Source organism: Littorina saxatilis, linkage group LG2, assembly GCF_037325665.1.
Source record: "Littorina saxatilis isolate snail1 linkage group LG2, US_GU_Lsax_2.0, whole genome shotgun sequence".
NCBI classification, from domain to species: Eukaryota; Metazoa; Mollusca; class Gastropoda; order Littorinimorpha; family Littorinidae; genus Littorina; species Littorina saxatilis.
Genome location: NC_090246.1, coordinates 96,425,542 through 96,438,188, shown reverse-complemented (window position 1 = coordinate 96,438,188; position 12,647 = coordinate 96,425,542). Strand labels below are relative to the sequence as shown.

Here is a 12,647-nt window from a genome sequence, read left to right as displayed (position 1 = left end):
CAGAATCAGAATGTTTTATTCGCGAAAACACATGTTTATAGCGAAAGGGTGTTGTGGGGTTGGGATGTCGAAGTACAAAGCTTTCTATATACCGAAGCATGCACGATCGCGCAAAGTTCTCGCTACTGGAAGTCCGATAGAGAGTCCACTGCATTTGTCAGAGTCAGGGATACCTTGACTCACACTGCACACCAATACCATGCATCATAACATCATGATTTGATCAGTCCTTCAGTCTTTTGTTTTCTTCCCTGTGGTGACAGATATTGTGTGACGGCCCTTTTCAGCATTAGAGAACCAAGAATGAAAACATCACGGTGTTTGAAACTGTTCATCCTTAGTAAAACCGGACTACGCGAGACACTACGGAGATTTAAGAAACGAAACGTTGGGACGTTTCGTTTTGAAGTTGTGGTAAACGTCATTATTTCGGGGGTCTCTCGCTGGAAAGGTGAAGGTCAACTGAAACGGAACGTGGAACGTCAAAACGCAGTCACGTTTTCCACCCCCAAAAAACGAACAATATTTCGTCAACTTTTGTGAGTATTTTTGCACACTAACAGTTTTATTTGTTGGCCATTTTATGCATTGCTAGATTCATCAACCCTTTCACAGTCTTTCAGCGCTGAGAATGTGTTCATTGGAGGTAGACAACTGTTGTGAACTGAAATATTTTGAAGGGTGCTGATCCTGGTACATTTATCCAACTTCATGGTGAGAAAGCAAATGGCGAAGCAGAAGTAGGTCATCGCATCGAATTTTTATTCTGGCTTCGTATGTGATCAGGTGCATGAATTGAAAAATGTGAAGCTCTTGTGCGTGCAATGCGAGTATGTCAATCCTTTATTGACTCGTGGAGTTGAAATTATGCCATGCCCAGTCAGCGGATCATATCCTGCCATGCCCGGCCTTTCATTCCGAAACGAAACGTGAATACATCTAAATCTTGTCTGCGGCCTATGCCGTCTCGTTACACGTTCCGTTTCGCGGGGTGACTCATTCACCAAACGAAACGAGCTGCAAAACGAAACGTGCTGTTTCTTAAATCTCGCTACTATTCTCAGATCTTCTTCCAGTTCTTCTTTGTACAATTCAGCGTACCGATCTTTGCTGATCGGGGGCAATGTCCGAAGACACGACATGGCATGTTTCTGAATCTTGGTCATGTTGTCTGACTGATCGAAGAACCAGCGTTTACGATCTGTGTTGAAATCATACATGAGCACAACATCATCACTTTTGCAGTACAAACTCTGGGTGCCAATATGTTCTTCAAATACAACAGTATCAAAAGATTCATTTCTTCTTCTATCGCGGAGAAGTCTTTGTTTACGGCGGTCTCTCAGTTCACTAGCCAGCAGCTTGATGTGTCTGATGTCAATACCTCTTTCAGACGTTATCTTTTCCATGTGTTCCAGACTCTCACTGTTGTCGTCTGTCTGATTTACCGCACTATCAAGCGAACAGTCTTTGGTCTGCCAACCACTTGCGCCCAAACACATGGTGTCGTCTCTATTGTTTACATGTTCCTCTCCACTGCGCCTAGTGTAAGTGGCAGGCGGTGGGTCTGTCTCACGTGCAGAGCGTGGCGTGTCAACACAGGAATGTGTACTGTCATGTTGTGACGGAGGCATGAACTCAGGGGTGGCTAAAAATAGACCGCATGGCGAAGTATGCCTACTGTCAACAATGTTATCACTTGCCTTATTTTCTTGTTCCTGTCTTTTGTTTGATTCTGTGGAGCACTGTGTCACAATGTTTTCTGTTCTTGTTTCGTCAGTCCGTGAAGTAGCACGCCTGTCTTCTGCCCTTTTCTTGTCGCGGCGTATCTGTGACGGGGGTTTGCGTCTCCACGCGCCCACTGGTAATGTCGGCTCGCCATCTTGTTGATCTGCGGAGTTGAAGCGAAGCACGACGACAGGTTTGTCGCCTTCGCCCGTCACCTTCCAGGAGATTAGAGCGTGGTCCGCGATAATGGTGGTCAGAATAGACTCCACAGTTTTAGGTAGGCCTAAAACTGACATCTTAGTGGCTGTTGTTGCTGAAAATGTCGAACTTTTGACACAGCAAATGTGTTCGTGTCTTGCCACAGCGACCACCGGAAGTCGACAGCGAGAGAGAGAGAGAGAGAGAGAGAGAGAGAGAGTATGGTAACGTGTTACGTATATATCTCTAATGCAGGCGGCGGCTGTCCCCAAGGTTGGATCACCTATAAAGGTTCCTGCTACAAATCGTTTGAGCAGAGGAAGACATGGGACGAAGCACAGGTGATTCAACAGTTACTGTACAATACATGTGTTTCTTTAATTTGATTTATGCTGTACAAATAAATTGTCACGGTCCTGACGGTGCCTCGAGACTCAAAATTACCCAACGGACATACGGCAATAAAAATGTTCGATGTATACCCTCTGCGTACTTCCACTGAGTTATATATATATACATTATAACATATACAGCTCAGCTTACCAAAACACCAAGAAATACAAATCTTCCTCCGCCCATACGGAAACTGACAGAGTTAAATCCGGAATTTGTGCCTTGGCCTTTCTTTCTTTCTTTATTTGGTGTTTAACGTCGTTTTCAACCGTTCAAGGTTATATCGCGACGGGGAAAGGGGGGGGGGGGGGATGGGAGTCTCTTGGCCTGGTTTTCTTTCCCTGAACGTCTTTCGAAAGGGACACAAATTTACATGAGCTTTCTGGTTATGACGTGCCTAAAACATTACTCACAGTCACACACTCGGGCACGCGCAAGCACTCTCTCTCTCTCTCTCTCTGTCTCTCTCTCTCTCTCTTTCTCTCTCTCTGTCTCTGTCTCTGTCTCTCTGTCTCTCTTTCTCTTTCTCTCTACCTCTCTCTCTCTTTCTCTCTCTCTCTCTGTCTCTGTCTCTCTCCCTGTCTCTCTTTCTCTTTCTCTCTATCTCTCTCTCTCTTTCTCTTTCTCTTTCTCTTTCTCTCTATCTCTCTCTCTCTCTCTCTCTCTCTCTCTCTCTCTCTCTCTCTCTCTCTCTCTCTCTCTCTCTCTCTCTCTCTCTCTCTCTCTCAACTTGATCCCACCAATTCCACGAATTGACCTGTATAAGACCAGTCTTGCTTTTTCGGGTACTTCAGTTTGGAATTCACTTCCATCATCCTTTAAGCACCTAAAGTCATTAAAAAGTTTTAAAAAATGTGTTAAAAACCACTTAATGTCTGAGTAGTTTAACGCCTTTTGACTTACCAAACTTAGTATTACGTCAAAAATATGCTGTGCATTGTATATTCTGAACATATTTTTTTTACACTATTGCTACATGTTCGATTGCCACCAGCTTGTATTTATAATTACCTGCATTGTATGCATTTGATTTTATGAATAACCACATATGTATGCTCTTCATGCCTCATCTTTAGGCCAAAAAAAAAAATAGGTGTGGTTACGGTAACATAGCCAAAAAAAATAGGGTAGGTAGGTAGGCAATCACTTTTTTTTTTTTTTTTACTTTTTTTTCTAATGTGTACAAATTAAACCTACTTGACAGGGAAATAAGTGTGCGACACGGGCGCTTCCGCTTTCATTGCGTTTTTTGCACTGGTTTTTTTTTTGTTTTGTTTTTTTTGACAAATGTAATAAAAAGTTATAGGATCGGCCCCTAAAAATAGGGTAGGTCGGGTTACCGTAACCACACCTATTTTTTTTTTAGGCCTTATCATCATCATCATCATTATCATCATCATTACCGTCATCATCATCATCATCGTCATCTTTATTATCACTTTTTAACTTTTTAATTTTTAATTTTTTAATTATTTTTTTTTTAATTATATAATTGTGTGTCTATGCGTCCCAAGGACAGATTGTAAGAAAAGGCGTAGCCTTAAATCTAAATCCTTGTAAAATAAAGTTCAATTCAATTCAATTCAATTCAATTCTCTTTCTCTTTCTCTCTATCTCTCTCTCTCTCTCTCTCTCTCTCTCTCTCTCTCTCTCTCTCTCTCTCTCTCTCTCTCTCTCTCTCTCTCTCTCTCTTACACACTCACTCTCTCTCTCACTAACTCTCTCTTCTCTCTCACACTCTGTCAAGACTATTTTGGTGTGGAACTAGGGGTGTATCGCAATTGACAGAGGTGTTAAAGCAAAACTTGTATTTCTGCACATTATGTAGCCTTGTAATTGTCATATACTTTACGCGCTGAAGTAAAATATAGAATGAATGTATTGTGGTTGCTTAACTGCCTGTCTTAGTAGTATCCCACCTTGTCAGAAATAGTCAATGTTTAACACAGTTTTGTTTTGCGTGTGTCCAGAAAACCTGCCAAGGGTATGGAGCAATCCTGGCTACCATTCCAGACTCAGGAGTGAACAACGCGCTTGCAGGATTGTTGCCACATTTACACTTATACGTCGGTAAGTGACGGAGCTTTATCAGTTTAATTAGAATTTTATTCACCCAGACGCTCGCCGAGCAGAGTTCGAAAAAACTTGCACATGAGTCTGTAAGCACTGTCAAACTTATTTCATTTCAAAAGATGATTCAAAACTCTATTCGGAGTTTGTTTGTTTTTTCGCATTCTAAAGTATGGCTTTCTCACATACAAATCTTTTACTAAGTACAAGCGAAGAACGGTGAGTTGAGATGTGGATTGACTTTACCGTAACTTAAATCTAATCCTTTTCTTCTTCTTCTTCGTTCATGGGCTGAAACTCCCACGTTCACTCATATTTTTGCATGAGTGGATTTTTACGTGTATGACCGTTTTTACCCCGCCATTCAGGCAGCATACGCCGATTTCGGGGGAAGCATGCTGGTTTTTACATTTAGTCAAGTTATGACTAAATGTTTTAACATCGAGGGGGGAATCGAGACGAGGGTCGTGGTGTATGTGTGTGTGTATGTGTGTGTGTGTGTGTGTGTGTGTGTGTGTGTGTGTGTGTGTGTGTGTATGTGTGTGTGTGTGTGCGTGTAGAGCGATTCAGACTAAACTACTGGACCGATCTTTATGACATTTGACATGAAAGTTTCTGGGTATGATATTCCCATACATGTTTTTCATTTTTTTTTATAAATGTCTTTGATGACGTCATATCCGGCTTTTCGTGAAAGTTGAGGCGGCACTGTCACGCCCTCATTTTTCAACCAAATTGGTTGAAATTTTGGTCAAGTATTGTTCGACGAAGCCCGGACTTCGGTGTTGCATTTCAGCGTGGTGGCTTAAAAATTAATTAATGACTTTGGTCATTAAAAATCTGAAAATTGTAAAAAAAATATTTCTTTTATAAAACGATCCAAATTTACGTTCATCTTATTCTCCATCATTTGCTGATTCCAAAAACATATAAATATGTTATATTTGGATTAAAAACAAGCTCTGAAAATTAAATATATAAAAATTATTATCAAAATTAAATTGTCGAAATCAATTTAAAAACACTTTCATCTTATTCCTTGTCGGTTCCTGATTCCAAAAACATATACATATGATATGTTTGGATTAAAAACACGCTCAGAAAGTTAAAACAAAGAGAGGTACAGAAAAGCGTGCTATCCTTCTTAGCGCAACTACTACCCCGCTCTTCTTGTCAATTTCACTGCCTTTGCCGTGAGCGGTGGACTGACGATGTTACGAGTATACGGTCTTGCTGAAAAATGGCATTGCGTTCAGTTTCATTCTGTGAGTTCGACAGCTACTTGACTAAATGTTGTATTTTCGCCTTACGCGACTTGTTTTCGTATTTCTATAACCCACCGTGCGCACTTGGTCTTGTGCTTGCGTAAACACACGAAGGAGAATAGGGCACTAGCAGGTCTGCACATAAGGTGACCTGGAAGATCGGAAAAATCTCCACCCTTAACCCACCAGGCGGCCGCGGCCGGGATTTGAACTCACGACCTTCCGGTTAGGAGGCCGATGTCTTACCACTACACCACTGCGCCCGAGTAATCCTTTTCAAAATGAAGAGTTTTTCACAATTAAAGTTCGGGATTCAGTTCAATGTATCCATTTCTTAATAAAATCAGTTCTTTTCTTCTTCTTTTCTATCCAACTCTGCATAGAATGCGATCAGGCTGTGAAAGTTTGGTTGTTTCCAAGATTGCCTTATCCTATTCAAACGTCTGGCCAGATCTGAGAAGTATAGCCGATTCGTTTTCACGAAGTACACATAAATGTTGTTAAATAATCCTGACATGACTCGTAGAATACGTTCACCAGTATAAGCTGTTAGCTTTTTGTTGATTCTAAAAATATGCTCACTATATATACATTGTACCAATTAATTGTTGATTTGATTTTTTTTTAAATACGTCGTGCAATATTTGAGGGCCATCTTTCATTAATTGAGCCTACCTGAACAGTTTGACACCATAATGGTCTGTCCACAGGGCAAGCCTGAACAGTTTGACGCCATAATGGTCTGTCCACAGGGCAAGCCTGAACAGTTTGACGCCATAATGGTCTGTCCACAGGGCAAGCCTGGGTCGGTCTGAACAGTTTGACGCCATAATGGTCTGTCCACAGGGCAAGCCTGAACAGTTTGACGCCATAATGGTCTGTCCACAGGGCAAGCCTGAACAGTTTGACGCCATAATGGTCTGTCCACAGGGCAAGCCTGAACAGTTTGACGCCATAATGGTCTGTCCACAGGGCAAGCCTGAACAGTTTGACGCCATAATGGTCTGTCCACAGGGCAAGCCTGAACAGTTTGACACCATAATGGTCTGTCCACAGATAAGCAAGCCTGGGTCGGCCTGAACAGTTTGACGCCATAATGGTCTGTCCACAGGGCAAGCCTGGGTCGGTCTGAACAGTTTGACGCCATAATGGTCTGTCCACAGATAAGCAAGCCTGGGTCGGCCTGAATGACCGTGACACAGAAGGAACATACATATGGCTCGGAACAAACCGCGAGGCAACGTGGACCAACTGGGACGACGGTGAACCCAATAACAGTGTTTCCGGAAACGAAGACTGTGTGGCTCTATTGCCAGATGGGTATTGGAATGATGCGCCTTGTTCAACTCTTCTCAAGTTCATCTGTGAAAAATCAGTCTAGGTAAAAGAAGAACGAACATGCGCACTATCAACTTCTCGATTACATTCGCACCATCATCCTGATCAATATTATTATCGCCGTATCACTATCATATCATCCATCAGCAGCAGCAGCAGCAGCTCATCATCATCATCATCATCATCATCATCATCATCATCATCATCATCATCATCATCATCATCATCATCATCATCATCATCATCATCATCATCATCATCATCATCATCATCATTCTCGTCATCATCACCTTCATCATCATCATCATCATTACCTTCATCATCATCATCATCATCATCATCATCATCATCATCATCATCATCATCATCATCATTACCTTCATCATCATCGTCATCATCATCATCATCATCATCATCATCGATGTTGCACCATCGCAGTCATCATCATCCTCGTTATAGTCGCCTCACAATCGTCATCATCATCATGGTTATCGTCGTTACAAACCATCTTTTTATTCCGACACTTGTATCATCCATCACTTCAAAAGCTATGTTGAATCGGAAACGGAATTGACCTCGATACAATCAGTAAATTTAAACAAGGGCACAAAACAATTTTGTTCATTTATTTATACATTGTTGATCCATGTCTCCAAAGCGGTTGCTTTTGTTTTGGAGAAAGACGTGATTCAGTTATTGTTTTAAAGAACAGCTGATTACATCAAGAAAATAAATTATGTTTCCAGATTTCGTTGGCCCTGCAAGACAGCAAGACACGTCATTCAGACGGAGCTGCCAATGATGTCATCCTCAAGTGTTTGACAACAGCAGTTCGGATTGTTATGACCTTTTCTCCTCCCTTTCCTTTGTTATCATGTTCTCTTCATTTCTTTATTTTCTTTCTCTAGGAGTTTCCTTCGCCTCATTTCGTTTTTTATAAACAAAACATTATTCTCTCTTTCTCATTTTTTCTCTCATTTTTTTGTAAACTCTATCCTTTCCATTTTTTTAAAAATTGCCATTCATCAATAAAGACTTTTTTCTTTTCAAGTACACTTTTCACCAGCATGTAATTTGATGCCAAAATGTATGCACAAGAAGTAAACTGTGAAGGTGCAAATAAAAGTTGCTTGTAGACAAAAACGTGTTGTGTTTTTGGACCCTTTTGAAAGATAGAAGAGGCCATTTAAATAGAAAAGATAATGACAGTTATGGTTTTTGAGAAAAAACTAAATTAACCTCTGTCGATGTCAGAAGCAAGGTGTTGGATGTAAGACATTATAACACACTTACAACAATATGTTGTCATTTGTGAAAATAACTGCTGTGTAAGTAATGGATATCTACTTCTAGTCTCTCTCTGTACCTGCCTTCTTTCAAACAAAGTGATTCATATTTATCAAGACATATTTTGCTAAATGCTTTTGTCGTAAATGTCTAAAATCCAATACTTTTTACTTTTTACAAAGAGCTTGAAAGATACACTTTAAAGCAACATGGCAATCAGTTATACACATTTACTTGACAAAAAACACGTGTGTATAAATATTCCAACTTGAAGTTCAATTTACAGTCATTTAAGTTTCACATACGTAGGCTGTTCCATAATTATTTAGAATCTCAGAAACGGAAACACATACCAACAATCTAACCAGGCCATTTTCTATACCGATCCTTCCCCAGCCGACACCTAACCTGCCATACTCTCAAACGTTCTCATTCTGGCCTGGGACCACGTGACATCAGCTATACCTGGTATGGCCCTCGTGAAGGCTGGGACAGAGTCTTCAAGGGTCTCTAACCGGGTTTCCGCGGCTATTTCTTGAAATCCGAGAACAGGCTGAACTAGCATGGGCAGATGTCAAGAAAATAGGGTGGATGCAACCAGCAGCAGTGCTCCCTTTGGTGCCAAGAAATCTGTTGTCGCAAAGGCAGTATACACAGGTGCGTTGTCATGTTACAGCATAAGCCCTCGAACCCGTGTTTGGACGGTGTTTGTGCCAAGCCTCGAATATTTTCGACCATTAGTGGTGGACACAGCAGTCAGACGTGACTGTATGCCTGTCCTCAAGAGTCACAGTGTTTAAATACCTTGATCTAGCGACGAAAGATGCAAACAATTTTTATGGCTTCTTGTTATTTGAACTTGGCAGGGGTTGGGTCACCTGGTTAAACACCCGAACAGACGACAGTTTGGTTTCAGAGTGGAACTAATTAATCCAGGTTTTGTCACCACTGACGATATTCCATGTTGATTTGGACAAGCCATTGTTGATTTTTGTCAAGTATTGTCAGGCAACACCCTGCCCTGCCCCTCTTTTCCCCGTCACTGGGTTCATGTGGTACCCAACCGGCAAATCGCCTTGGGGCCATTAATATTTGTGTAAGATCTTTTCGAATGCAGAGCTTTTAATGCCAAGGGCATATTGCATCTTCCTGATTATAATTAAGTGATCTTCTCTTATTATCTGTTCAACAGCGATAATGTTTTTGAGGATAACGGATGAAATGAGTAGACCAGGGTGGGTATCACTTTCGAGGCTCCGTCTACCCGGTTTGAATTTGCTGTACCAGTTTTAAACCACGGCTCTACAAGAGCGTTCATCCTAAAACATTTCATCAAACTTTCATGCAAATTGGCCTCTTTTAACCCTTATTTTGTAGTTATTGTAAGTTATGGCTCCAAAATTGCGAAATTGAGCTTCATGACGCAATCGTATACCTTGCGCGGTCAGTATCTTCCCGAGTCGACCATATGCAAACGACATAACCCTGGAACTTCATTTTTTGTGTCAAGCCTCACGATAGTCTATTATTTGACGGCATGATTTTGTATTTAACGCCATATTGCCAGGAGCCAGGATTCTAAATAATAATGGAACAGCCCTCGTACAAAACAAGTGTGAACGATTCGGCTCATTATCTCAGATAGGGCCAAACTTGTACATACACACACAAACACACACACACACACACACACACACACACACACACACACTGACACACATACCCACACACACCGGCAAACACACACACACTCACACACACCTACGCACACACACACAAACACACACATGCCCACATACACACCCACACATACACAAACACACACACAAACACACACACACACTGACACACACACACACACACACACACACACACACACACACACACACACACACACACATACACCACGACCCTCGTCTCGATTCCCCCTCTATGTTAAAACTTTTAGTCAAAACTTGACTAAATGTAAAAAACAACATATATTTGTCTTCTTTCATATAGCCTACGACGCCTGGGTCGGCCTGAATGACTTTGCAAAAGAAGGCAGTTTTCATTGGATCAAAAGCAGCTATCGAGCTTCCTACACATGCTGGAAATCGGGTCAACCCAACAACTTCAAAGGGAATCAGAATTGTGCTGCTCTTTATTCTAATATGTTCTGGCATGACGACAACTGTACTCTGAGTAAAATGTTCGTCTGCGAATATTAGGCGCAGGTAATGTTCTGGGCGGCTGAAACTTCCTCTATAGAGTACTTGTCACAAAAAAGAAGGAGACAAAACCCAAAGACAAGACAAACATCAAGAACATAAAACATAAAACAACAACAGACACACACCCCCACACAGGCAGACAGACAGACAAACAGACATACATACAGACAGACACACACACACATACACACACACACATACACATACACATACACACACACACACACACACGCACGCACGCACGCACGTACGTACGCGCACACACTTACACACGCACGCACGCACGCACGTACGTACGCACACACACACACACACACACACGCATACACACACACACACACACACACACACACCAACAACTAGCCAATTTAACAGCCAACAAACAGGCATTCAGCATCACATGATGAAGCTTTTTGTTTTAAATCCCTTCACTGCCACAATACCTGAGTTTTGTTGGTGGTGATTAAAAAGTCAATACTCTGACAAGGACGACAACCGCAGCATATTGCCGTTAGAAGTGCAGCATGATGGTTGTCTCCCATGGAGTCTATTTTCTCTGATTTGGTCTAATTGGTATACATGTACCTAATTACATGTAATGATTTTTGTTAGATAACTCGTATAAACCTTGTATGAAACAGGAAGCCATGCAGTAGTCTCTTTATATTACACACTTGAGAAGACTTCGCAATTTCCCAAAGCTGCATTAGTTTTGTTCTTCAACTACTATATTAGAAGCTGCACGGACCCTTTTAAAGTCAGCCATTATGGTTGTGACGGTGTGACAACTTTTCACACATTTGTATTTTAATTACATTTTCATTTATTGTTGTGGAATTAATAATAATAATAATAATAATAAAACATCCTTTTACAGCGCTGTTCACCGCCAAATGGCAGTCTCATGGCGCTTTACATTTGACATTAAAATTCAACATTTTACATATAAAAAGTTTCCTCGTAAGAAATAACATTCAAGCATTAAAACAATTCATAGACAACGACCACTTATAGTTGTATAAGATAATCTAGAAAAAATAAGTAAGATAAGTAATAGACACATAGTTACACATAAAAAGTCTGACAATAAAACAGAACTTACATAAAAGCGTACAGATCTAAAACAGAACGAAGATGTAACACAGACTGTGGGGCAACAAATTAAACAACTAATACTACATTAGAATTACAGTATGTATCCTCAAGCAAGCTACCATGGGTACCAATCAGTTCATTTAAACGTTGTTTCTCATTGAATAAGCAGGTCAAGTGAATCATTATTTCACAACCTTTATGATACATCAACAAACTATAGTTATTAACCGTTTTTTTCTTCTTCTGGAACTGCAAAGGCTGTTTGCTCTCAGACGTATAGTAATGAAAACTCGATAGTCTATAAAACTCACGATTTCCACAACAAACACAAAAACAAACACATAATGCTAAATGTTGCCCCCCTCCCCCCCCCCCACCTCCCTCCCCCGTTTCCACAAAGCAGGACCAGCATCGCGTTCTTGTCATCTTTAACGTATTGTAATGTATTTGTTCCAGAAGTATTCAGCTTCAGAAACGGGACAACCAGACGGAACGGAAGAAGGCATTGGTAGTCGCTTTAACTTCTCAAATCTCCCTTCAAAAAATGCAAGTGCTTACTTTTAAGATATGCATGTGTGTTTGAGCGACACATATTTGTAATTCTGCTGAAATACCGTGTCAGCTATTGAGTGAACATTCAGAAAACATGGCTCTTTTGACATTTTGATTTTCTTCAAAAGATTAAATCCGCTGGTAAAATTTAAACAGAAAGGGTTGTAAATTGTAAACATGCATACTGAAATGACGTTTTGACTGGTACAGTACTGACCACAAACAATAAAACTCGGCATATCATCATACTGTGTGTGCGTTAGTGTGTGTGTGTGTGTGTGTGTGTGTGTGTGTGTGTGTGTGTGTGTGTGTGTGTGTGTGTGTGTGTGTGTGAGTGTGTGTGTGTGTGTGTGTGTTAGTGTGTGTACATGTATGTATACATGTGTATGTACATGCGTTTGTGTGTGTGTATGTGTGTGTGTGTGTGTGTGTATGTGTGTGTGTGTGTGTGTGTGTATGTATGTGTGCGTCTGTACATGCGTCTGTGTGTGTGTGTATGTGTGTGTGT

General features: G+C 41.0%; 1 protein-coding gene and 1 long non-coding RNA gene across 9 annotated transcripts in view; both read left to right on the top strand.

Moving 5' to 3' along the window:
• The window catches only part of LOC138960247 (C-type lectin-like), a 23,508-nt gene extending 15,373 nt beyond the window's left edge, over positions 1 to 8,135 (top strand). For 7 of the 8 annotated variants that reach the window (XM_070332054.1, XM_070332058.1, XM_070332062.1 and 4 more), the window contains 4 exons: positions 2,182 to 2,267; positions 4,290 to 4,389; positions 6,818 to 7,035; positions 7,739 to 8,135. In XM_070332054.1, coding sequence (XP_070188155.1) covers positions 2,182 to 2,267; positions 4,290 to 4,389; positions 6,818 to 7,035 — 404 coding nt within the window. In that variant the 3' untranslated portion in view covers positions 7,739 to 8,135. Of the gene's footprint in view, positions 1 to 2,181; positions 2,268 to 4,289; positions 4,390 to 6,710; positions 7,036 to 7,738 lie in introns of those variants that run through there. The other variant, XM_070332060.1, reaches the window with a different exon arrangement.
• A 2,062-nt stretch (positions 8,136 to 10,197) lies between these two features.
• LOC138956944 (uncharacterized) lies at positions 10,198 to 12,385 on the top strand. Its single transcript, XR_011452879.1, has 2 exons — positions 10,198 to 10,495; positions 12,047 to 12,385. It is a non-coding gene; the product is annotated as an uncharacterized lncRNA (long non-coding RNA).
• Positions 12,386 to 12,647: the final 262 nt, after the last annotated feature.